General features: G+C 41.6%; 1 protein-coding gene across 1 annotated transcript; it reads left to right on the forward strand.

Moving 5' to 3' along the window:
• Positions 1-652: 652 nt before the first annotated feature.
• On the forward strand, positions 653-18781 carry LOC120537596 (mast cell protease 1A-like). The gene is made up of 5 exons (XM_039766651.1): positions 653-843; positions 13427-13580; positions 16456-16585; positions 16709-16963; positions 18482-18781. The coding sequence occupies exons 1-5, from the start codon at positions 747-749 to the stop codon at positions 18623-18625; spliced, it is 780 nt and encodes a 259-aa protein (XP_039622585.1). The 5' UTR covers positions 653-746; the 3' UTR covers positions 18626-18781.
• The last annotated feature ends 9101 nt before the right edge of the window (positions 18782-27882 follow it).

Here is a 27882-nt window from a genome sequence, read left to right on the forward strand (position 1 = left end):
GATGACAGGATGCTGCCTTATGTTTTTATTTACTAGTTTTTTCCTTTCATTTCTTTTTCCCTGCTAAAGCCTGTCTCCTGTACGTTCTGCATTTGTTTTGTCTATAAGTCTAATGTTTATGCCCAGGTATGAACCAAAATGTATTGTTTTCTATTTTAAGAAAAATGAATTTCATTTTCCCCTTGTATTTGTGTTTTATGTTGACTACATGTACATCTGAAGAAATGTTTGAATACGTTTGTTGTCAAGCAAGGGTTCTTTAAGGAACCAGACAACCCAGTAAAGTGCCATTAAGGAGCCGTTAGTTGCAGAGGGATGGGTGCTATTAAGAAAAAAGAGTGGAAATCAGATTTACTGCTCAGGCTAGTTCTGCAAGAAATAAAGCAAATAAGGGTTTACTGTGCTGGCAGACACAATAAAAGTCACAATTTCCTGTTAGGAGAGCTTGGGGGAACCTAAATCACAAAACCACTGCATTGGCCACCAGCTTCATGAATAACAGGCTCCTGGGTGTGTTAACACGTGTTTACACTCACCCCATACTAAATGAGAAGTATCACCATGCCTTTTGTTTTTATCTGATTGAATTATCTTCTTCTGTTGCGGCTGCAGACTGTAGTGTATATCTTACAAATAACTGTAGAGTGTCAGCTAGTATTAACTTCCAGAGTCTCCATTACTTTGTTACCCTTTACACTGTCACTTGGCTCTGTGGTTGATGACAACTTCCTAATCTGCTATAAAGGATGTCGCTGGTCCACAACCCCTCACTCCAACAGCACTGCTTTACAATGAAGACCTATGCAACTTTTTGTATTTTGCTAGTCTGCTTCCAGCTTGCAGGTAAATAATTATTTGCATGAGTATACATGCATTTCTTTAAGTTTTTGAATTTCAATCTAAACTGCATGCCGATGTCTGAAATGGAGTTTTTTACTGAGTAATTTTAAATGTAATCTTTTTGGTGTTAAAGTGAGTTTTTTGTTCTCCTCCATCCTAAATCCTGTGTCAGACGCGCAAGCCAACGTGAGCAGTGAATCAGCTGCCAGACTGCCCCTGTAAGCCACGCCCATTCAAAAAGACTGTGGGTAGCGCTAAATCGGGGCTTTTAACCTCATCTTCTTCACAAATGATAGCTCGGTTAAACAAGACAAAAAAAAGCCGTTGTGTTAACATATTGCCTGTCTTCTGTAGTTTCCTACGGACTTCTATAAATAGTAATTGTAGTGGTGATGGTGGTGTAACGTGCACAAAGTACAGATAATTCTTAACTTGCATGTTCGACTAACATTCAACATGTCGGCGTGCATTAAAATACAGAACTTCTTTTTAATAAACCAAATACGCAGATCGGCTTACTTGATATGCAATGGGCTGTGGAAGGAAAGCCAAAGTACCGGAGAAAGAAACTGTAACTATACAGGAAGAATGTATAAACCGCATAGGAAATGACCAGTTACACGAAGCGAGCTCAGGGCGCTGCTCACTTTGGAAAAAAAAAAACAGCTGACTTCAGGGGGCTTCTGCTGTCCTGCTGCGCATCAAGAACCCTCGCACAACTGAGTGAGCCAGACAGAAACAAAGCGGTGATCATTCTGAAGCACTGTGAGCCATGTTAACTAATGTACTGTATATATTGGTGTACAGTACAGTGCCGGTCGAGGTCCTTGAGGACAAAAAAAAAGTAGGATGTAAAATTAATGATACCTTCGTTTAATAAAATAAACCACGACAAACTATCCATCCATTATCCAACAGGCTATATCCTAACTACAGGATCACGGGGGTCTGCTGGAGCCAATCCCGGCCAACCGCAGGGCGCGCACACACACCAGGGACAATTTAGAATCGCCAATGCACCGTCCCTGCATGTCTTTGGATTGTGGGAGGAGACCGGAGCACACGAAGGAAACCCACGGGGAGAACATGCGAACTCCACGGGAAGCGAACCCGGGTCTCCTAACTGCGAGGCAGCAGGGCTACCCACTGCGCTGCCCCACGACAAACTAAACATGTGCAAAGTGCACGCGAGATTATCTCTCTCTATATAAAATCCTAAGCCTAAAAGTGCAACGATTTTGTGCAACGTTTTTATGTGACGTATTTTTCACACTTTATTCGGGCTTATTTTAAAACCTGCATATATATGTTTGGTATCATTCTTTTCAGAATTTATCAAACTTTAATGTGATGTTGGTAGATTTTCAGATTCTTATTCCGTTTTTTATATCAAGAAAGTCGTGGTTTGTATTTTTGATCGAAAAAACTTTCTTTCACAGGAACAAACAATTAAAAAAAATCAATTCATAACACCAATGTATGTATTTCGGTGATTTAGTTAGCTGAAGGTCGAGTTACGATGACCCATTGCATACCACTTTAGTTTTCACATGATTTAAATGAGTAGTTATTTTTTTAAAGTTCTTTTTTTTTAACTATACGAATGTCAGTTTAAACGAATGGATCGTTAATTTAGTCTCTTATAAATGCTCATCGAGCATAGTGGACCTCAGTTTAACGGGAATATTCCAATTGGTAAGAGAGTAGATATTTTATTCTCATTTCATGATTTTTTCTCCTTCAAACAATGATTAAGTTTTTCTTTTACATATTTATAGAATTTCGTGATTTGGACTCCAATAAAAAATCATTTTTCTTTTGTACATTTACAGATTTTACTAATATTCTGGCCGAAACTGGGGGTTGGGCGCCAAAGGCGCCAGGGGGGCTTGCCCCCCTAGTTATAAATAATCATCATCATCATAATCATCATTATTTTAAACAGGTGTTTTCTGGCAAATAAACAATCAAAAATATATGATGTAAGAGTAAATTAAATCCACCCATCCATCCATTATCCAACACGCTATATCCAAACTACAGGGACACGGTGGTCTGCTGGAGCCAATCCCAGCAAACACAGGGCACAAGGCAGGAAACAAACCCTGGGCAGGGCGCCAGCCCACCACAGGCGTAAATTAAATAAATATGTTTAATCTGGGACCATGTATATTATGCAATATATTGGTTAAGCATACCACAATAGCTGAAGCGCTTTCAAAGCTGACATTTAACAGAATTTAGAGACTGACCTGAAAATGAGAACTTTTCTATTTATAGTTTTATTGTCCTGGTCTTCCTTGCTGCAAACACCTTTATGATATCCTCAAATGAAATATCACCAGAAACCTCATGGCTGTTACTCATTACAGCCTGTTTGGATTAAAAAGTCTAAATTAGCATAAAACTTATTCAGGATGCTCATAAGAAATGTAATGATTTAAGTCATGAAGTAGAAGTCCGGGTCCTCCCTGCGTGGAGTTTGCATGTTCTCCCCGTGTCTGCGTGGGTTTCCTCCGGGCGCTCCGGTTTCCTCCCACAATCCAAAGACATGCAGGTTAGGTGGATTGGTGATTCTAAATTGGCCCTAGTGTGTGCTTGGTGTGTGGGTGTGTTTGTGTGTGTCCTGCGGTGGGTTGGCACCCTGCCCAGGATTGGTTCCTGCCTTGTGCCCTGTGTTGGCTGGGACTGGCTCCAGCAGACCCCCGTGACCCTGTATTCGGATTCAGCGGGTTAGAAAATGGATGGATGGAAGTAGAAGTATATAATAAACAAGAAAAGTTGTCTCAGGTATTAGAAATGTTAAAATGTGTTCTTCAATGTAAATGTCAGTCAGTCAGTCAGTCATTCTTCTAAAATTTTTATTTTTATACTGTATTAAGGATTTGTTCTGTTCTGTGTAGATAGATAGATAGATAGATAGATAGATAGATAGATAGATAGATAGATAGATAGATAGATAGATAGATACTTTATTAATCCCAAGGGGAAATTCACAAATTAGTGTATTGTATTGTATTGAACCCCGTTCTTTCTGACACCAACTGCACGCCCAGCCTACCTGGAAAGGGGTCCCTCTTTGAAGGTTTCTTTCAATTTTTCCCTACAAGGGTTTTTTTGGGGAGTTTTTTCTTGTCTTCTTAGAGAGTCAAGGCTGGGGGGCTGTCAAGAGGCAGGGCCTGTTAAAGCCCATTGCGGCACTTCTTGTGTGATTTTGGGCTATACAAAAAATAAATTGTATTGTATTGTATTGTATTATCCAACCCACTATATCCTAACCCGGGGTCATGGGGGTCTGCTGGAGCCAATCCCAGCCAGCGCACAGCGCACAGTAGGAACAAATCCTGGGCAGGGCGCCAGCCCACCGCAGGGCACACACACACATACCCACACCAAGCACACAGTAGGGACAATTTAGGATCGCCAATGCACCTAACCTGCATGTCTTTGGTGTCGGAGGAAACCCACGCATACACGGAGAGAACATGCAAACTCCACGCATGGAGGACCCGGGAAGCAAACCCAGGTCTCCTTACTGTGAGGCAACAGCGCAATGTAAATGTGTAAAGTCTAAATATCCTTGATTGGTACAGAATTGTGTCATTTTCACCCTTTGAGAGGTCCATGGAGGGCTAGAACCCCAGCAAAGAATCAAAATAACATCATAATTATAAGCACTGACATTTCAATAGTCTATAACACTCCACATGCCTATGTTTGAAATCTGTCATTTTTAACTTTCTAGAATGTGGCTCTTAGAGGGCTAGGACCATCAGTAAAGAATGAAGTATCAAAAATATTACATTCATGATAAGCAACCTTAGCATAAAATGATACCCCGCATGTTAGCCATTATTATTAATCCCAATTTTTTTGAAAGATTTGTGAAAAGGAGTAACTTTGACCCTGCAAATCTGTCATGAGGTGAACCCTTGGGGTCTTTTGATGTGGCAAGCGCAACTTCAAGTCCTTCTGATCATTTTTGCTGAGGACATACCTATTGGTTTACTCTTTATCATAACGGTGCAATTTCCTGCTGCGCACAATATGGTCTACAAATAGCCTGAGAATGATTGTTTTATGGGTCTAGAGGTCCAAAAAGAGGTGGGGGTGGGAGAGACCCCAAGAGCTGTCGAACAGAATATCTTATGGGGGATTTTATTGTACTGGTAACTCAAGAGGTGCCTGACCAAAAAAAAAAAAAAAACAAACAAACAATGGAAGTGATATGAAAGTTTTCATAAATAATGCTTATGGACTCGATCATAATGACTTTACAGTGTATTCCGTCTAAATGGGCAATATTTTCTTTAAAACCTTTCTGAATGGTACAGAACTTAATAATGACTGTGATGTCTATACACTATAACACCATTATGTACAGAGCCATCATTGTTCAGGACTCTCCACTGGCATGCTGAGGAACCACAGAAAACCTAAGAAGTGATGTCAACACTTAAGAATTGACTAAACTGAACAGAACTATGAAAAAACAACAAGTAAAGTGTGAATTTGCAGTAGGTGTATGGATAGCAGCAGAAACCACAGAAATAGCAACTGGGATTGTGAGTAATAGAGAGTCGCTCATGGGCCATGGGTCAAATGAGTCAACAATATTGGACGTGTCATATGGGTCATTGTCCCATGATACAATTTACCTGTAGCAGTTCAAAATTTTAATAGAATGCTGAGAATACTACTTTTTTTTGTCCTGTAATGTAATAAAACGAAAATAGCTGCAGAATTATTAGGCCTATTTACTTACTTATCTCTGGAATGATTGACCAATCAATTCACTTTATTTCTCTATTTACATAATCTTATATTCACATGACCGTCATGACATCACATTGTTGATCACTGCAGTAATACTAATTTTTACATTAGCTGCGTAAAGGTAGTGAAATATCAGTCAAGATGTCTAAAAATGACTGTAAACCATCTCAATCATGGACGTCAGACAGTTTGCGTAATGCGATTCAAGATGGTTCTGTTGTTCTGAAAAGAAAATGCTGATGGCAAAGCGGAATGTTGGAAAATGATGCTGATTGGATGAAACTGCAAACAGTGAGCAGATGTTTGGCTGGGCGGCCTGCGTGAGCTGTTCGAGCTGCATACTGTGTGAGTCAAGGTCAGTTGACATAACGATTAAACAGTATGGAACAATAAATATGGCAGATCATATGAAGTCATGTGCTGCCACCAGAAGAAGGCAAATGTCAATTGATCAGTTCATGAGAAGGGTCCCTTGTACAAATATTTCACAAGACGATAGAGCTGCTGTGAAGAGTGTTGAAGCGTGTCTAGTTATTGAGGCTGGATTATCGTTCTCTATTGTTGAGGGTCCAGTTTTGAAATCGTTTACCCAGCAAATGATTTTAATTGGCAGCAACTATAGAAAAATAAGCGTTGATGATGTATTGTGTTGATGCCAAGCAGTAAGGGATGCAGCCTTCAAAAAAATGAAGCAGTGCTGCCACAAGGAGATAAAGAAACAAGTTATGACTAGTTCTGTCCATAAAGCCATGTCGTTCTGCACAGATATAACGACCTGTGGAAGATTCAGCTCTGACACAGTCAGACTCACAAGTCCCAAAAACACACACGTTTATTATTTTCTTCACAGCACACACAGTGCATAAACCCACAACGCTCAGTCCTTTTCCTTTTCTTTTCTTTCCTATCTCTTACTGCCGCCTCCACTCCTCTCCTGCAAGCTCCATCCTCTGCCTCCCGACTCCGGCTCTCCGAATGGAGTGAGGCAGCCCCTTTCATAATGCACCCGCATGTGCTCCAGGTGCTCCCTGACGCTCTTCCGGCAGCACTTCCTGGTGTGGTGAAAGTGCTGCAGTCCTAGGCTCTGGGATCTTTTAATTCTCACGGATACGCCTCTTCATTGGGAAGAAATGGTACTTTTTTTTCCCTGATGGCAACATGAATTAGATGATCTACAAGTCTCGGACTTAAAGTTTAATCTCTTTTCACTGTCCTGTTATTTCACAGAGTAATAATTTCTGTTTGTTTGCGCTAATGCAATCTTTACTATCCTTTCTTTGAGACTTTCAAATTTTCATACTTCCTTTATCTCTAACCTGCTCTGCATGAGTACCGCAACAAAGTTTCTGAATTCTTTATAACGTTCTACTTTGTCATCTACTCTTTGTTTTATTTCCGGCCCCGGGCCTGGTTAAATCTCTTGGCTCAAAGACTTGTCTCTTGGGACGTGAAAGTGTCTCACTGAGAAAATCATGTCTTGTCTCCTTCCAAGATTTTTTTATTATATATATATATATATATATATATATATATATATATATATATATATATATATATATATATATATATACTGCTCAAAAAAATTAAAGGAACACTTTTTAATGAGAGTATAGCATAAAGTCAATGAAACTTATGGGATACTGATCTGGTCAGTTAAGTAGCAGAGGTGGTTGTTAATCAGTTTCAGCTGCTTTGGTGTTAATGAAATTAACAACAGGTGCAGTAGAGGGGCAACAATGAGATGACCCCCAAAACAGGAATAGTTTAACAGGTGAAGGCCACTGACATTTTTCCCTCCTCATCTTTTCTGACTTTTTCACTAGTTTCACATTTGGCTACAGTCAGTGTCACTACTGGTACCATGAGGTGATACCTGGACCCTACAGAGGTTGCACAGGTAGTCCAACTTCTCCAGAATGGCACATCAATACGTGTCATTGCCAGAAGGTTTGCTGTGTCTTCTAGGACAGTCTCAAGGGCATGGAGGAGATTCCAGGAGACAAGCAGTTACTGTAGAAGAGCTGGAGAGGGCCATAGAAGCTTCTTAACCCATTAGCAGGACCGCTATCTGCTCCTTTGGGAAAAGCAGAACAGGATGAGCACTGCCAGAGCCCTACAAAATGACCTCCAACAGGCCACTGGTGTGAATGTCTCTGACCAAACAACCAGAAAGACTTCATGAGGGTGACCCAGGGGCCCCATGTCCTCTAATGGGCCCTGAGCTCACTGCCCAGCAGCATGCAGCTCGATTGGCATTCTCCATAGAATACCAGAATTGGCAGATGCACCACTGGTGCCCTGTGCTTTTCACAGATGAGAGAAGGTTCACCCTGAGCACGTGACAGAAGTGAAAGGGTCTAGAGAAGCCATGGAGAACATTATGCTGCCTGTAACATCATTCAGCATGAGCACTTTGGTGGTGGGTTAATGATTGTCTGGGGAGGCATATCCATGGAGGGTCACACAGACCGCTACAGGCTTGACAAAAGCACCTTGGCTGCCATTAGGTATCAGGATGAAATCCTTGGACCCATTGTCAGACCCTATGCTGGTACAGTGGCTCCTGGTGCACGACAATTCCTGGCCTCATGTGGTGAGAGTATGCAGGCAGTTCCTGGAGGATGAAGGAATTGATACCATTGACTGGCCACCACACTTTCCTGACCTAAATCCAATAGAACACCTCTGGGACATTATGTTTTGGTCCATCCAATGCCACCAGGTTGCACCTCAGACTGTCCAGGAGCTCAGTGATGCCCTGGTCCAGATCTGGGAGGAGATCCCCCACAACACCATCTGTCATCTCATTAGAAGCATGCACCGATGTTGTCAGGCATGTATACAAGAACACAGGGCCATACAAAGTGCTGCGTACAATTTTGAGTTGCTGCAATTAAATTTTGGCAAAAGGGACTAGCCTGCCACATCATTTTTCACTCTGATTTTTGGGGCGTCTTTAAATTCAGGGCTCTGTAGGTTGATCATTTTCATTTCCATCAAATGATGTGGCATCCTTTCGTTCCTAACACATTACCCAGTTTATATCAGTATAGATATCCAGGAGGATTTCTTTTACCCATTGAGATCTGATGTGTTTTCAAAGTGTTCCTTTAATTTTTGAGCAGTTTATATATATATATATATATATATATATATATATATATATATATATATATATATATATATATATTGTGGAGCTGACCCGGACACAGACAGGCGGACATGTTGTTCATCAAACCACCACACGTTTATTTACAATACTATATACAATCATTGGTCACTCAGACCCAGTCAATGGTCACAAAGACCCAGTTCAGATAGTGCACACAGCCCCAATACTCAGTCCTGGCCACAAATGCCTTTCTTCAGGCCACCTCCACACTCCTCACGCGTTGTCCTTCCGCCTCCCGACTCCAGCCCTGAATGAATGGAGACGGCCCCTTTTATATGGTTCCCAGATGAGCACCAGGTGTTCCCGGCATTCCTCCCTTGGCCACGCCCCACCGTGGCGGAAGTGCCAGCTGTCCTCCCGGCAGCTCTCCAGGTGCCATCCTAAGTCTTCCCCCCAGCACTTCCTGGTGTGGCGGTAATGCTGGGGTAACAAGTCCCCAAGGCATTGGGGCGCCTCCTGGCGGTGACCACGGGCCCCTACAGGGTGGAGCTTCCATGCCCTGTACCCGTGGCCCCCAAAGCAACCAGGAAGGCAACCCCCACGTGGTCCCAGATGGGCGCACACCCACTTCCGGTCTTCCAAGGCATCCCGGCCGGGTCATCGCCCCTGGCATCCACGACAATATATATATATATATTTATATATATATATATCCATCCATTTTCTAACCCGCTGAATCCGAATACAGGGGCACGGGGGTCTGCTGGAGCCAATCCCAGCCAACACAGGGCACAAGGCAGGAACCAATCCTGGGCAGGGTGCCAACCCACCGCAGTATATATATATATATATATATATATATATATATATATATATATATATATATATATATATATATATATATATATATTTTAATATGTATTATTTAATATATATATTTAAAACCCAGTTAAATCACAAAGTGCATTCAACAGAATAAAAAAAAACTATCACACAAACCCATAACAAGTGACAACAGTAACTACCACACATGAATGCAACATCTATAGCACACTGAGGGAACATAGGTTTGTTTTAAATCACCCTACGTGTGTTGATATTGTGACGTGTCTCCCTACTGCGCGAGTTGTGGGGCAGTGACGTCTTGGGGAGAGCATTTTGTGCAGGCTCTGGACAATTCCATAGACAGAGCTGAGTGACAGGATCAGGGTGAGAGTGGAGTGAATAGTGAAAAAGTGAAGAGATTCCCCCAGAGAAGTGGGTCCTTTAATATGCCGCCAGAGTATCAAAGACTATTACCGCCATGGGTAGACACACAACATGCACTGCATTATGGGTTGAATTTTGTTAAGCGAAGCAGAGTATTGCGTTCATGGTCTGTACTACTGTATGAATTTCTGAAGGTTCACCAAATTGTGTTTTTCTCAATTTTTCTCTGCATTTCTGGCAGGATCACAGGCTGGGCTACTCAGAGGACACTTTTGGGCCACCATTTGAATAGGCTGGCTTTAGAGTCATTACATACAACAAGTGCAAGAAATCCTGACAATGTGCAGTGCTGAATGAATTTCTGTCTGATTAGCTCAGTCACCATTTCTATCTGTCATCATTTATTAAAAGATGTAATATTCTGTAAGGGATCATTTATAAAGGATACATCTGAATTCAAGCTACAGATTAGTCAATGACATCTTTTAAAGATGCCCAAAGCTCTTTTTAACCATGCACATTCAGCATTTACCATTTACACTAAATCATCACCTTAGTATGACTATCACTAGATCTGTAGCCTATAATGCTGTCACTATTATAATAACAATAAACCGTTTTCTTCTTCATGAGCCAACAGCCCATTTTCAGCTCAAAGAACAAATATTTTTCTTACTTTGAGGCCAATGAAGGCTTGCATTCTTAAGAGTATGAGGTGCATGTAGAGCACAAAGCAAAAATCAGCAACTCCCAGAAGATGGCCTACAAGTCATCGAAAGCAGTATTTCTCAAACACTGGGTTCTGCTACACTTATGGGTCGTGGGCTGCTGCCGGAGGGTCTTCAGTTCCTTTTGTTTATAATGGTACTGGGTTATTGTGGGTCACATGTGGGTCGCCACTCTGATGATTGCACTCGAGCTGCAAACCCAATGTAAATGGAGATTGTGCTTGATCAACAACCCCTGTGATGTTCGTGCTTGAATCACCAATGGGGTGTGATGCATCTCGAAGACATGATCTTAAAAATAATGGTTCTTTAATCGCACTTTATGGTTCTTTACTGGGTTGTGTGGTTCCTCATAGAACATACTTGACAAAGAACCATTTCATTCTGGAAAGAGACCTTTGCATCTGAAATTGGTTCATTGTGATTTGAAAATCTTCCTAATAGGAGGGCAAAATAGAAATCTATCATGTATGTTACTGTACCTAGCAGTAGAATAACAAATGAAGAAAACCTGGAGGTAGCCTGTGTTATTGAATGCAGTAAGAGTCCGTTTAAAATCAGGTACCCTTTGGGATTTCACCAATCTGTTACCATCTGTTCATAATAATTTACTATATGGAGCCTGTTGTAGATCTAAATAAATAAAGGTTCTTTGTGGAATCTTCATGTGGATGGATCTTTTGGGACCTAAAAATGTTTCCCCTATGGCAACACTTTGAAGAACCACTCTAGCACCTTTACTTTTAAAAGTGCATTTTAGGGGGAGAAAAGTAGATCGTGGCACCAGAAAAGTTGTAAAACACTGGTAAAATGGGTTGATCAGCACTATGGATGTGACACTGAGATGATACTGGTGTCAATGATTGCAGAAAGGCTGTCAGACTGTTCTGGTTGGATCTATTTAATAAAGGAGGTTCTGTTGATAAGTTAAAAGTTAATTGTGTTAGGTCTGCATTATCTTATGTATTTCTTTTATAAAGTTTCAAGAATAACCTTGCAGGAATGAATGCAAGTTAAAATTCCTATTATCACAGGACACATCAATGCATGCCCTTGCTCATTCATACCAAAGTAGGATCTTTATTCATCCTGACAAGCCAAGCTTGTTAGGCTGAATGCTCTGTCCTCATCACAATTGTTCTAATCTGCCTGAAAACTGGAGAATATCGGGAGAAGACATACTAGGGTGCAAACTTCACCTAACAACATGGTCTACCTTGAATGAGCATCAGGTGAAATTTGAATGTGTTTGCTCTCCTGTTTTACGCCCATTCCTTATTACTTTAGAATGATATAGTGATATAGTTTCCTACATTCATCCGAGGCCCGATTAAGACTACTACTGGCTTCAGGGTCTTGAAGCTCAATAGACACAGACACACATAGATCTTACATTATGAACACCACACATGTCAATAACAAATCAGGTACAGGGACTGACAAAAAAATCTAACTTTATTTCGACTCAAATTCACCTTCCAATTTTCTTCATTAGCGTTTTAAAATGAATGTGACAAACTCCTGAGTGTAACACCACATCTATGGGAAATCAACATCCGATAGTACAACCATGCATCCATCCATTAGTTCCTTACATCCGATTCTGGCTCACTGGAACTGAGGCAGTCAGCTTCTTTTATGAAGTACTTCTATTGTCCCAAAGAACTGGCCCAGGAGCACTGCTGGGTGAGATGGGAACTCAACAAAGTAGGTCTCCCCAGTTCCTGCAGCACCCCCTGGTGGCATCCATGGAACCCAACAGGGCTGAGTCAAAGAACTCCATGTTCTATGATGTCCTGTGGGAATTCTGGGCACCGGTGTAATCCAGAGGAGTTGCCATCTAGTGCTCCGTGGAGGTAGTGCCTTAAAGCAGCTGCCTTCCACCATCCTTTCACCTCCTGGGCAACCCGGTTGAGTAAGGATGTTGGCCATTTCTTGCACTGCTAATCTAGCTGATGGTTGAAAGACAGTCGCCATAACAGGACACACTCATGCTGTGTCAAATTGGAGTTGACAATTACCATATATACTCATGAATAAGCTCTCCCGCGGATAAGTCAGGACTTGATTTTACCATATAATTTTCTGGTATTTTATAACATCGGACGTATAAGTCGAATGCGGAAAGCTCACGCTATTAGTACAAGGGATTATGATATGCTAATGCCCACCTGAGACAGTAACCACGGAGCACACTGCCTTTTTTTTCTAAGTATTGTGCCTACGTGACCACACGGTAATACCTTAACTATTCCGAAGCAACGTTTGCACTGATTTGTGTTTTTTGTTTCTCACACCCTCATACACCTTTATCGTAAGAGCATCCCTTTATCTACTATGGAGCGTTCAATCAGAAGCAAATATGAAGCTAGTTTTAAATGAAATGTCATTGAAGTAGTGAAAGAAATTGGTAACTATGCTACTGCAACAAAATTTGATGTGTCTGAGAAACTGATGTGAGATTGGAGGAGGCATTTTTGTTGCATTTTCGAACAGATTTATAAGTCGAGTCTGATTTTATGATCCATTTTTCAGGTTTCAAGACTCAACTTATAAGTGAGTATATATACGATAATCTAAATTGGTAGGCAGGGAGAAACTTAAGGACACCTATTAAAATCTGCAAAAGGAATATGAAAATTTTATGCAAACAGTTTCTTACAATTGGCTAGAATGCAGGACCTTGAAGTGGGGATCATGCTGTGTCGTACTACTATGTGGTGAATTACATATCCCCTAATTTTTTTTTTTTTTTGTGCAGGTGGAGACAAAATCATTGGTGGCCATGAAGCAAGGCCCCACAGTCACCCTTACATGGCCTTCTTGTATTTACAAAAGGGAGAGAATTCTGAACAATGTGGGGGATTTCTCATTCGTGAAGACTTTGTCTTGACTGCAGCCCACTGTGATGCTGGGTAAGAGTTTAAGTGACCTAGTTACAAAGCTGAACTATTTATCAGTCAGCCAGTATGGTTTTAGGGCACCAGAATGGGTTCTCTGCTCTTTACATGGCTCTTTTAGGTGGCTCACTATCCTTACATGGACTGGTCAACATTGCCACTCTAAATGGAATTCTGTTTACGACTTTGCAAGTTTGCTGTTTTTATAGGCTCCCCTGAAGTTAGCTGTGAAGCTGCTCATTTTCACGATTGAATGCCAGCTCATACTATGGGTGACACATTTCTGCTTGGTGAAACTTGTCAGTGTCATAACATAGCCATTCCTTTGAAGTTGCTACTCCCACTGGTCACTTCCAACTCCTTGAAATGGCACACAATAATTGCGGGGTGGTTTCTGTTGCAGTCATGCAGCTGGTAACAAAAGCGCATCAGCAGGACTCTTGAGTGCTTTGTTGTCAGATGGCACAGATGGGATGTTGAGCGCTGCACTGCCATAAAAGTACAGAAGAGATGTCCAACTAGCTGAACCTACTTGTGTGGAGCTGCAAATGTTTTCAATTATTGAATTGATGCTGCAAGCTGTGTTTGAGGAGTCAGATTTATAAAACTTGCATACACACAAAAAGAGGCTCGAAATGTGTGTATGGAAATTCCCACACACTTGCTGGTATTAATAAAATAAAAATTGACAAGAGAACAAGCATATATTTATGGCAACTCCGTCCAGGTGTAGAGAATGTCATAGTGAAACTGGGAAATGATGGCACTAACGATGAATTACAAGAATACAGTGATCCCTCGCTATATCGCGCTTCGACTTTCGCGGCTTCACTCCATCGTGGATTTTAAATATAAGCATATCTAAATATATATAACAGATTTTTCACTGGTTCGCGGATTTCTGCGGGCAATGGGTCTTTTAATTTATGGTACATGCTTCCTCAGTTTGTTTGCCCAGTTGATTTCATACAAGGGACGCTATTGGCGGATGGCTGAGAAGTTACCCAATCAGAGCATGTATTACATATTAAATAAAACTCATCAATGATATACGATATGCTTCCTGTGCGGTAAGTTCTAACAACACGTATTGATTTTTGATTGCTTGCTTTTCTCAGTCTCTCTCACTCTCTCTGACATTCTCTGCTCCTGACGGAGGGGGTGTGAGCAGAGGGGCTGTTTGCACAGAGGCTGTTTGCTTAGAAGATATGGAGGCTCTTCTAAAAAATGCTGAAAGACTACCTTCACATTGATCCCTTCCTTGCGGCCACTTTATCGGTGCTTCGCACACTTAAAAGCCCAACAGCCCTATTGATTTTTGATTGTTTACTTTTATCTCACTTTGTCTCTCTCTCTCTCTCTCTCTCTCTGACATTCTCTGCTCCTGACGGCGCTCGTTTGAAGAGAAGATACGTTTGCATTCTTTTAATTCTGAGAAAGAACTGTCATCTCTGTCTTGTCATGGAGCACAGTTTAAACCTTTGACTAAAGGGTGTTATTTCATGTCTATAGGGCTCTAATAGTGTTAAAAAAACATATTTAGAAGGTCGTAAACAGGTTTTCTATGCTCTAACTGCGAAAATATTAGATTTATAAATAAAGAATCCTACTTTGTGGAAATTCATTTATCGCGGTAGAGTCTGGAACAGATTAACTGCGATAAACGAGGGTTTACTGTATAACTGTGCAGAGAATATTTATAAACAGTGTGGGAGAGTTTCTAAGGGTTTAAAATGTATAAAAATAACCATACAAACATATGGTTTCTACTTCGTGGATTTTCATCTATCGTGGGGGGTTCTGGAACGCAACCCCCGTGATCGAGGAGGGATTACTGTACAGCCAAACCAGCTAAATGATAACTCATCTGTATAATATTTCACTAAGTCCATCCATCCATCCATTATCCAACCTGCCATATCCTAACTACAGTGTCAAGGGGGTCTGCTGGAGCCAATCCTAGCAAACACAGGGCGCAAAGCAGGAAACAAACCCCAGGCAGTGTGCCAGCCCACCGCAGGGCACACACACCCACACACCAAGCACACACTAGGGACAATTTAGAATCTCCAATACACCTAACCTGCATGTTTTTGAACTGTGGGAGGAAACCGGAGCACCAGGAGGAAACACACGCAGACACAGGGAGAACATGCAGACTCCACACAGGGAGAACCCAGGAAGCAAACCCAGGTCTCTTAACTGCGAGGCAGCAGCACTACCACTACACCTCCATGCCGCCCTATTACCAAGTCATTATTATAATGTGCATTGATATGAAAAACATTAGGACTCAAAAATTTTGAATGTGATGTACACTCATTTGTAGTTTCCTTTTAAGAAGGCCAATGCTGTGTATTTTCACTTAAGATTCTTTTTTTTTATATCGATTACCTGTTGTCGGTTCTAAGGATCAGAAACCAAAGCACCATAAATACACAGACGTGATTCACTCCCCGCGTACAGAAAGCTCTAAATCACATGACCTGCAGCCCATTTATAGTCTAATGGTTTGACACAACATGGCTTGTTTGCACTGTTTGAAGACAAATGGCAAATGGCAAATGGTCACATATGAAGAAAATGAGCCTTTTGGACCAGTCGTATATTTTTTGCCCATGATGATGACTGGCTTATGAGCCGATTTAACCTTTCATTTAACATTGCAGGCTTGAATCATCTCTGATGAGGGTCATTTGCCAGTTCATACTATGGGAGACTCATCTCTAGCTAATGCAACTTGTCAGCATTGTTACAGTATGCAGGTCCAGAATCCTCTGTGTGACAGAAGTGTAGCAAATGAAGCATCCAAAGCATTAACTGAAATGTGTGTGTTTGTCCTGTGCTTGTAAAACATTTCTCAATTCACTGTTTGTGCTGCTTTTCACAGAAATATCAAAGTTGTCCTTGGGGGTCATTGTATTACCTGTCAAGAAGAATCCCAGCAGGTGATAAATGTGATAAAGAGAGTCCTTCACCCAAAGTATCGCACATTGAATCATGACATTATGCTGCTGAAGGTAAAAACAATTCTCACTGCCCACTGCCTGGTCTCCTGATTACCAACCTGTGATGCTCTGCAATTGATAGCATCTGATAATCAATGATTAATTTACTTTTTTTTTTTTTTTTTGTTCTTGTAGCTGGAAAAGAATGCCACCCTTAATAATAATGTCACCCTGCTGCCAATTCCTCCAAAGTACTTCAGGATCCCACCTGGCACAATCTGCTCCATTGCTGGTTGGGGTGCTACTAGCCATTTCCCAGTCCAGCAAAATGGCAGACTACAGGAAACCAACGTGACATTGCTGAACTGGGATGAGTGCAAGGACCAATATGGCAAGGTTTTCACCTACAAAATGCTCTGTGCGGGAAACGCAGAACACGAGGCTTATGAGGTATACTACAGTTTTCAGAGCACTAATTACACAGTCTGTATTTTTGGATGCTTAGATAAGAAAGAATCGCTTTTATACAAGCTGACAACAGATCATTTTGAATACTGCAGGTTTATCTTTTAATTCCTTAAGTCTATTTGTGTAACGCAAGTTTTGGAGATCGCTATTGGGAGAGGTGATCATGGTGCGAAATGTAGAAGAGGCGCAGCCCCCCCCAAATGAGGTTCAAGCTCCCCTGAAAGCATCACTTATGAATTTGTGATCAGAAGAGCTCTACAAGTTTTAAAATTGACAATATAAATTATAATTTAAAGTAAATTAAAATCACCACCTCCAAAATGGTCAAGGTTAGGGTTGTTAGATATCCGGCCAACCTCTTTTAGGTCTCATGTCCTCCTTCCAGCAGGCACTGCTAAAAAACCTGCAAAAGGTCGGGCTTATACATCAATCCATTAATTGGGCTTAACTACTAGAAATAAACTTTTGTGCACCCATCCCAAAAACCTCTGTGTCCTCCTTTGTCCTCCTTTCCTGCCTTAAATGTCCTGCTTTGCCTACTCTGGTATCAGGTTAACCCAAACAACAACAACATTTATTTATATAGCACATTTTCAGCATTTATAGCTCAAAGTGCTTTACATAATGAAGAATAGAAAAATAAGAGACACAGTAAGAAAATAAAACAAGTCAACATTAATTAACATAGAATAAGAGTAAGGTCCAATGGCCAGGGGGGACAGAAAAAACAAAAAAACTCCAGACGGCCGGAGAAAAAAATAAAATCTGCAGGGATTCCAGGCCATGAGACCACCCAATTCCCTCTGTGCAATCTACCTAACATAAATGAAACAGTCCTCTTTGTATTTATGGTTTTCACGGAAGGACTTGATGATGATCACGTGGACTTCTGGCTTTTAGTCCATCAATGCTGGGGCATCATGGTGCTTTGAGTGGGTTGGTGGTGGCGCAGGCTGCCACCACAGAGAAACCGGAAAAAGAAACAAGAGTTCCACTGTATTAGCCTGGCAAGTTCCTTTTGGCAGGCTATTCCAGATTTTAGGTGCATAACAGCAGAAGGCCGCCTCACCACTTCTTTTAAGTTTAGCTTTTGGAATTGTAAAGAGACACTCATTTGATGATCTAAGATTACGATTTGCAATATAGGGTGTCAGACATTCCGATATATAAGATGGAGCGAGATTATTTAAGGCTTTGTAAACTATCAGAAGAATTTTAAAGTCAATTCTGAAAGACACAGGTAACCAGTGTAGTGAAATCAAAACTGGAGAAATGTGTTTCGGATTTTCTCTTCCTAGTTAGGATTCTAGCAGCTGCATTCTGCACTCGTTGCAAATGATTTATGTCTTTTCATGTAGATCTTCCCCAAATGCCATGGTATAATTCACAACTGGAGATAGACTATCAAGATGAGATGTACACCAGCCCTGCCTTCTGTATGATAGATGGGGGGTCAGGCTTTGAAACCAAAGTTTATAACCTAAGGCTTCTGTTTTGCAGGGAGATTCCGGTGGTCCCTTGGTGTGCAGAGGACTAGCATCGGGTATTGTATCCTTCACATCTGTGATAAGGGGACAAGCCACAGTCTTCACAAATGTGTACACATACAGGGACTGGATCAAGAAGGTTTTGGAGAGTAACTGAAGAATGAAAACTTTGTAAACTTTAAAAAGCAGAATGAGTCCTCTTACCAGTGGTTATTAAAGGAAATTTTTGTAAGCCTTTTTAGCTTTTACACTGCTGTTTATTCACCAGATGTTTGAGACAATAAAGTTGGACATATATTTTTTTTTCTAAAAAGTCTTACAGATTTTGATCATTTTATTTAGAAAAACCACAAAATTACAGTTCTGTCAGCTAGCTGTGTAAGCTTAATGTAAATAGTAAAAACTCGCTAATATGCTCATTTTAATTTCTCACTAATTTTTAGTGCTTATTACATAGTCTGAGTCCTGAGTATCCATAAAGTTTTAATATGAAACTCTTAGAATTATTATTGAAACTTTTTTGCTAGGATACCCGGTGTTGTGCCATTTGATTGCTGTGAGTGAGCCCAGCATGATGGAGCCTGGTGATGGATTGTCACTCCATCCAGGACTGGTGTCTTGCTGCCCATGCGGCTCTAAAGAAAAAAAAGGGACACTGAAGTAAGAATCATAATCTAATGTATGAGTCAAACATAAGAAAAGTTACTTTTTTCATATCAATGTTTTCCATTTAAGTTCCACATTATACTTAGCTAAAATGATGTTGTTCACACGCCTTTCAAAATATAAAGTAGTTGAATTCACCAGTCAGTGTGCCATTTTGTCTTTTCCTTGAAATTCAGGCTTGTGTCTCCATCTAGTGACATGCCAGTGAATCTCCTGCCATCCTCTGTGTCTTCTTAGGGTTTTTTTTTTTTTGAGTACATTAATTTAAACCGCAAAAGATGTACTTTTCTGATGCAAATGATGCCCATCTCTTTGGTACTGGGAGGAATCTAATTCATATTTTTTGGGCCTCTAGCTTGTGATAGTTACTGCTTTGACAAATCTTGCGTCCTCACAGTTCCAGGGGTGTGTGATTGAAGGCCAAATTTATATCTAAGTTTGAGGAAGCCAAATAACTGTGAGCACAAGATGGAAGAAATCTTAGCTCACATAGTTTTGCTTGAAATGCAAATTCAAGGTAACTTACTCTCAGCAAGGGCACTTCCATGTACATGCACAAAAAAAAAAATACAACATCAAAATGATAGTTAGGCATCCAACAGAAAAACATCATGCAATCCATAAAAAACATCAAGTGTATATATAATGGGAGGTTTGTAGGTGGGGATAAACATCAAGTACTGGCATTAAAGGTTACAAATAAACCTATGAAAATGGACACATTAATCTCAGAGGAAATCTTAAACCAGGTAAATGATTAATCCATTCATTGCTTATTTCCTGTAAAGGATCCCATGAAGAAGAAGATGTTATTTACTTTTCTCCTCTTTAAAGAAGGACGAAGCCCACAAATATTCACTAATATTGAAAATATTCAAACTAAACAAATTACACAAACACACACACACACACACACACATCCATCCATCCATTATCCAACCCACTATATCCTAACTACAGGGCTGCAGGGGTCTGCTGGAGGGTGCACAGGGTGCAAGGCAGGAAACAAATCCTGCCTTACCCGCCTGGGTAATGAACCATTTATTATGGTGGGGATGTCCGTCCACCCGTTAGGGCTGCCTAGTCCATTTGCAACCTCTTCCTTCGCTTGGCCAGGAGGCCCTTACGTTCCCATGGGGCCTCCCGTCTGGGCAAGGGATCTTCTGGACACCTGGCTGGGGTGCTCGTCAATCCTGTGTGCCTCCTACAATATATATATATATATATATATATATATATATATATATATATATATATATATATATATATATATATATATATATATGCTGTCTGTCAGACTCAAGGACTGTTTCTGATACGGATGTGAGCAACACTGGAGCACCACAAGAAACAGTTCTGTCTCCTTGGGCTGTAAATATAACACCAGGTCATGTCAAACTCTCAGGTGATTCTGCACTTATGGACTGTATTGATAAAGTGGGTGGGACAAATTATAGGAGTCATGTGGGAAACTTTTTTTCTTAAGGCAAACAGAATTGTCTACATCTTAATATAAGAAAAATCAAAGAACTGGTTATTGAAATCTGCAGCACCAAAGAGTCTCTATGTCAAGTTCAAGGAGTGGCTATAGAAGGTGGTTCACTCCTATAAGGTCTGTGATGACCAGTGTGATTTTTTAAGATGTGGTGTGCTGGGCTGGTATCACTTCAAGAGAGGCCCACTGAATCAACAGTCTAATTAAATGGGCAGGCTCAGTTATAGGACACACTTTGGACCCCCTGGAGGTCGTAGCAAAGTAAAGGATTAAAACAAAACTGAGTACCATTATGAATAATGCTGCACATCCTCTCTGCGACACAGTAATACTGAGGACTTTCAGCCAACAAAATAATCAGCAGAATTGTGTCAAGAAATGGAGCAGGACTTAACACTAAAGCTTTTTATTAAAGCTTGGAGTCTGTTACGTGTAAAGATGTACTTTTCACATTTGAGTTTTTCATATTTATTTTTATTTATCTTTTAATAAAAGAGACGACCCGATGGTGTCCCAAAAATGTATTGCCTTTAAATCTATCACTACCGCACCCATGGCCAAGTCAGAACTTTTCTTGCCTTATAGTCATTCTAGTGTGTATTCTGAGAAAAGTGTGCGAGTACATTTATGTATTTACTTCTACCTATTTGCACATTTATTTATTTAAAGGACTTCTGTAAAAAACAAATTTCCCCTGGGAAAAATAAAGTTCTATCTATCTATCTATCTAGGGAAGTTTTGGCGTGTTAGCTGGGTTGCCTCATTAATCTCAAAGTATTAAAGAATTAAAATTAAAATTAAAATTAACAAACACAACAAAAATACAAGGCATTCTTTTTGACTTTTGTGATCTAACAGCTCAGTAGAGTGGATCTTATCTTGGAGTTATAATATGTTTATAGTTCAGGTTCAAAATGAGATGACTCTCTCTGGGGCATCTGGGCTTTTATAGGAATCTGACAGGTAGGTGAGGAGTCAGTTGCCCTTGCTGGCCATCTTTTCTCTGCTGCAGGTGGTGGAAGAGATGATACTCCTGGCGACAGCACCTCCTCTCCGGCCAGTGTGGTATCGCTTACTTTAAATTAACCCTGGTGATCCTCTGGTACTGTATATATAGTGTGGCCATAGTGTCATAACTGACGCTCCCTCACAATGCAGGAAATGTGCCTCATTTGGGACTTAGTGAGCAACAGCTCATTCAACACAAAGTCAAACCAACGGTACCCAAGGATTCTCCGAAATGACACAGTACCAAAGGAGTCCAGTCTTCGTCTCAGGTCACTGGATAGCATCCATGTCTAGCAACCATATAGCAAGACAGGAAGCACCAGGACTCTAAAGACTTGGACCTTCGTCCTTTTGCATAGATATCGGGAGCACCACACACCCCTTTCCAGCGACCTCATGACCCTCCATGCTCACCCAATCCATCTACTGACTTCATAGGAGGACTCACCAGAGACATGAATGTCACTGTCGAGGTAAGTAAGCCTCTCAACAAGGTCAACATTCTCTGCGCAAACAGACACACTGCTGATGGCTGTGCCCAAGAGGTCATTAAAGGCCTGGATCTTGTTTTTATCCTGGAAACCTGCAAGCCCAGACACTCAGACTTCTCGCTCAGTGCCCCGATCACAGCCTCCATTAACTCCACGAAGACCACAGCATTGTCAGCAAAGTCAAGATCAGTGAACCTTTCTTCACCACCAGATGCCCCACAGCCACTGAAAAACCATGACCTTGCCCAACACCCAGCCCATGCAAGCACTGAACAGAGTAGGAGTAAGAACACAACCCTGACGATCCCCAGAATCAACTGGGAAAAACACAGAGGTTCTGCCTCCACTCTGCACAGCACTCACAGTACCAGAATACAGGCCAGCCATGATATCCAGCAACCTTGAGGGGATGCCGTGAACCCTCAGGATGTCCCATAGGGCAGCTCGATTAACTGAGTCAAACGCCTTATGAAAATTGACAAAGGCTGCAAAGAAACTCTGCCAATATTTGCGTTTGCACTCCATGAGAACCCTCAGTGTCAGAATGCAGTCGATGGTAGACTTCGGGCTCGTTTAGTTCATTATTGCATGGCACACTACCTGATGCATTAAAAGTGTCAGTCATTAAACCATTAATTAAAAAGTAAGACATAGACCCACACATACTAAATAATTATAGGCCTATTTCAAATTTACTCTTTCTCTCTAAAATACTAGAAAAAGTAGTCGCCAATTAACTTCAGTTACACCTTACGCATTACAATTTATTTGAGAAATTCCAGTCTGGTTTCCGCACTGGTCATAGTACAAAAACGGCACTAACATGGGTTGTAAACGACATTCTGATATCCTCTGATGAAGAAAACTCCACTGTAATTATGTTGTTAGACTTAAGTGCAGCGTTTGACACCATTGACCATTCTATTTTACTGCACAGGCTAGAAAATGATGTTGGGCTTACAGGCACCGCGCTCGCTTGGTTTAGTTCTTATTTATCAAATCGATTCCAATATGTACAGAAATGTGCTGACAGTACTCCATCATTATACACAGAAGTTCAATATGGTGTCCCGGAGGGCTCAGTACTGGGACCTTTACAGTTTTCACTTTACATGCTTCCACTGGGATCTCTCATTTGGAAACATAATGTTAATTTTCACTCGTATGCAGATAACACCCAGTTATATCTTTCATTTAGATCAAATGAAGTTTCTCCAATGTTTTTTTTTAATTAGTTTTGTTAGTGAATTAAAGGAGTGGAGGGATGAGAACTACTTGTCTTTAAACACAGGTAAAACAGAGATGTTAATTGTCGGAGGGAATGAAGTTGATCACAACAATATTTTGTCATCATTTAACTCAGTTGGAATCCCCATTAATTTCACTGAATCAGCCCACAATCTTTAACTCTAGCATGTCATTTAAAGCGCATATTACAAAGTTGTCCAAATCATATTTCTTCCATCTTAAAAATGTCTGGAAATTAAGGTGCTTTCTAAATAAACAGGATTCTGAGAAATTAATTCATGCATTTATTTCTAGTAGGATTGACTACTGCAATGCGGTGTTCACTGGCTGTTCAAACTGTTCATTATACAGCCTCCAGTTAATCCAAAATGCTGCTGCAAGAATTATTACAAGAACAAGAGAATACGAACACATAACTCCAGTTCTTAAATCCTTACACTGGCTCCCGGTTAAGTTTAGGGCAGATTTCAAAATTCTCCTTTTAACAAATAAAGCATTAAATGGCCATGGTCCGGCTTACTTCTCTAAACTTATAACTTACAAACTAGAGCACACATTAAGATCTCAAGATGCCGGTCTGCTTAGGATTCCAAGGATTAATAAAATAACATTGGGAGGTCAAGCTTTTAGTTACAGGGCCCCTAAACTGTGGAATGGTCTGCCTGCTACTGTAAGAGATGCCCCTTTGGTCTCAGCTTTTAAATCCCGGCTGAAGGCTCACTACTTCAGTTTAGCATATCTTAACTAGAGCTGCTGATTAACTGTACAGACTGCATCTCTGTTGTTAATCATTAGCACTAAAACATAAGTAACATTATAGTTATAATTGGATACTAACCCTCACCTATTCTGTTTCTCTACTCGGTACTCGGTACCCTCCTGCCAAGTTGTTTTGCCTGCCTAAGGTAAAGTCATCCCTGATGGAGGATCGCAAGAATCATGGGGAAGAGGGGTCCTTTCATCGGATTGGCTGGCCCAGCACTGTTTCAGCCGTGGAATGGCCAAATGGGGGAGGCAGCTTAAGGGATGAGGTCTCCAGGACTGTAAACAAATCCAAATCATATTATGTGATATCGTCTACTGTTAAATTCTGCTCCGTATTTCTAAAATTTGTATTTGTATACTGTATTGAGGATTTGTTCTGTTCTGTGTATTGCATTGTATTATATTGTACTAGCCAACCCGCGGAGTAGCATACGCCGCATAATCAGGCCGCTTTTTAAATGATTTTTAAGCACAGAGGAAAAAATAAACATTTGAAAAATCCGTAATTTAATAAACCACCAAGAAAAGTAACATTGCAACAATGCACGCTACGAACCAACATACAATTGTCCGTGACTGAAAACCGGGAGCGCCGTCACGCTTTCTCCTTCCAAAGAGAAGGGCAGGGTTGAACGGCGCTCGTTCAGTATGCACTGCCCGCTTATGTGCCCGCCCCAACTCCCTACCTGAGTCGCTTTCGTCTGTGTACAGTCCACACGCTCCTGTGAGTCACGTTGACTGTTAATTTTCCAAACACCACCTCAGTTGGTTTCCATGTTGATTTTTCATTGTTCTTTGCGGTTCCGGCTTCTTTTTTTTTTATATATAATCCACCAAGTCACCCGACCATGGGAGGCTGAGGAGAATCAGTGCGAGCGTATGACCCGCATGTACTGGGAATTTCTCGTTCGTGGGGAACAATTGGAAGCCACGGTCTCCATCACGAATGGGGTTCAACGGCTTACCCACGCCTCCCCGCGCCGGGTAGACACATGTTGATCCATTCAGTGTAGCGCGTGCAGTACCGGACATACAAGTGCATCACAGACCTGTTAATGCTCAATCTCACGTGGCTGAAAGCCACTTGTCCCTCTAAGAATTTGGACGCCGACCGCTGTTGGGTCGTGTAACTATTTAGCAGGCGGGAGTCTCATTCGTTTTCGGAAATAACCAGCCAAATCGCTCCACCAACTAAGAACTGCATGCACCACCACCCACAGAATCGAGAAAGAGCTATCAATCTGTCAATCCTGTCCGTGTCCGGGCCGGGTGAGGTTTCCTGTGTTGAGTCAAATGAAGGGAAAGGCTCCACACCTGGTGGTGCCCTTCCGTCAATTTCTTTAAGTTTCAGCTTTGTAACCATACTCCCCCCTGAACCCAAAGACTTTGGTTACCCGGTTGGCTGCCCAGCGGGTCATAGGAATGACGCCCCGGATCGCCTGTTGCGGGGCCTGCATTGGTGAAGCAGGTGAGACGGTAATGAAACAGAGGCACAGGGCCTATTTGTTTTTAAAGACTGCTTCCTTCATTGGGTTTTAACCAATGCACGGAACGAACCAACAAACAATCGTCCGTGCGGCGCTCAGGGTGGAACGGGAGGAGAGGAGAAGGACATCCACTCTGCTCCCTCCGTCATGCTAGTCTGCTAATTTCTCGTTCAGTATACACTACCTGCTCATGTGCCCACCTCCAACTCGTCACTCGAGTCATTGTCGTCTTTGTACAGTCCAGATGCACCTGTGACTCACATAGACTTTTCATTGCTCTGTGCGGTTTTGGCTGCCTTTCTATATTTAATCCACCAAGACACCTGACCACGATGGTAGCGAGGTGGGAAGGGGGTGTGTACAAAGTGCAGGAGTATCTAAGAAGACGCATGTTTGTCGCGGATGCGAATTGCTGTATGTAGCATGTAAAACAGTTTGCTATAGTGCACGCGGTCGTGCGTCGTAACCGAAAACTCATTTTTTAAAGACTGCTCACTTCATTGTGTTTTAACCTCAGTTGTAAAAGAATGTTTTAAGGATCCCATGGGATACCCCTCGCAAACAGTTTTACACACCGCATATGGCGATTCACCTCCGCAAGAAACATGCCTCTATGAACAGTCAACGTGGGTCGGAGCTGCATGTGACCTCTACGACAAATGAATATAAATGACGCCGGTTTTTCTGTGTCGTCGCGTCCGAGTTGGTGGGCGTACTCTGTGAGTTGTCGTCGTATCCAATGGTCTTGGAGTTGGTTGGCGTGGCTCCTTCCTGCGTGCGCCATAGGTGTCTCACTTGTCGGCGGCTTAGTGAATCCACGCCCCTTCCGGCGTGCTTTCCATGGTTGTCTTGCCTTAGTGAATTATATATATATATAGATTGTATTGACCCCCTTCTTTTTGACACCCACTGCACGCCCAACCTACCTGGAAAGGGGTCTCTTTTTGAACTGCCTTTCCCAAGGTTTCTTCCATTTTTTCCCTACTGGGGTTTTTTTGGGAGTTTTTTCTTGTCTTCTTAGAGAGTCAAGGCTGGGGGGCTGTCAAGTAATGTAATTAGAGTGGAAATTTCGAGATTAAAGTTGACATTTTAAGCTTTTTTCTCACTATGTCCCTATTTTTTTCTTTTCTTCGTACCCTAATTAGCTTTCATATGACACTGAGACGGTGGGCTACGACTTATCTGACAACTTCTTTTTTATTTCGGACACTGTGCGACTTTGTGAACTTGAGTTTCTCCGACACTCTATGTCAATCGATCAACTTCCTTTTGTTGTTTATACCACTGTTAAAACCAACAAATAGTACATTTTTCTTTGCCCCCACTTGGTATTTGCTTAAATTCCTCTATTATGCTTTTGCCATTGCCTTTTCACAGAACGCTGAGCTTAAGGGCTATGTATATTGATTTGCATATTCAAAGAGGCGTAATTCTGGGAGGAGTTTGGGTGGGGCAGCAGGCGTGTGCACATGCATTACTTTTCACGCTGACCAGGATTTATGGAGCGGAAGAACGTGGAAGCTGGCGAATGCACAGATTTATGCATCTGGATTTTTTTGTGTGTACACACATTTGTGCTTTTGTCCTTACGCCATGTTTTAGTGTGAATTCTACGCACACTGTTATGCATGAGGCCCCTGGTCACTGGTAGATGAGCCAGTGATCATGGATCCTATCGAGGATGACCGTAGCAAGGACCTTACCCGGCACTGAGAGCAGTGTTATCCCCATGTAGTTGCCACAATCCAGGCGATCACCCTTCCTTTCCAGACAGGGACAACAAGTCCTATTTTCCAGTCATTTGGGATGATGCCAGTCTCCCAAATGGAAGAAAAGAGTGCTTGCAATGCCAGGAGGACAGCCTTACCACCAGCCAGGAGAAGTTCACCCAAGATACCACAGATCCCTGCAGCCTTCCCTCCCCTCAGCTGGTTCACCATCTTTGCAATCTCAGTGAGACTGGATGATTCACAGGTAATTGGAGGATCAGCCTCAAGATCAGTGGACCCAGAGATATCCAATGTCCTAGCTGGAGGATAATTTTTTAACAGCTGCTCAGAATAACCAGCCCCATTGGGTCACAACTGCAGTGTCATCCGTAAGGACCGTTCCAGCAGCCATCCTAACTGTGACTCTGCGAAGAACAGATTCGGATGTGCGTAATGCTCCGATTCCTCTGTAAGTAGGACGTGTATCGCTAGACCACAGATGGTGTGTCACTTGCTCACAGATTCCTCTAACAAATGCCTCCTTA

Source organism: Polypterus senegalus, chromosome 10, assembly GCF_016835505.1.
Source record: "Polypterus senegalus isolate Bchr_013 chromosome 10, ASM1683550v1, whole genome shotgun sequence".
NCBI lineage: Eukaryota > Metazoa > Chordata > Cladistia > Polypteriformes > Polypteridae > Polypterus > Polypterus senegalus.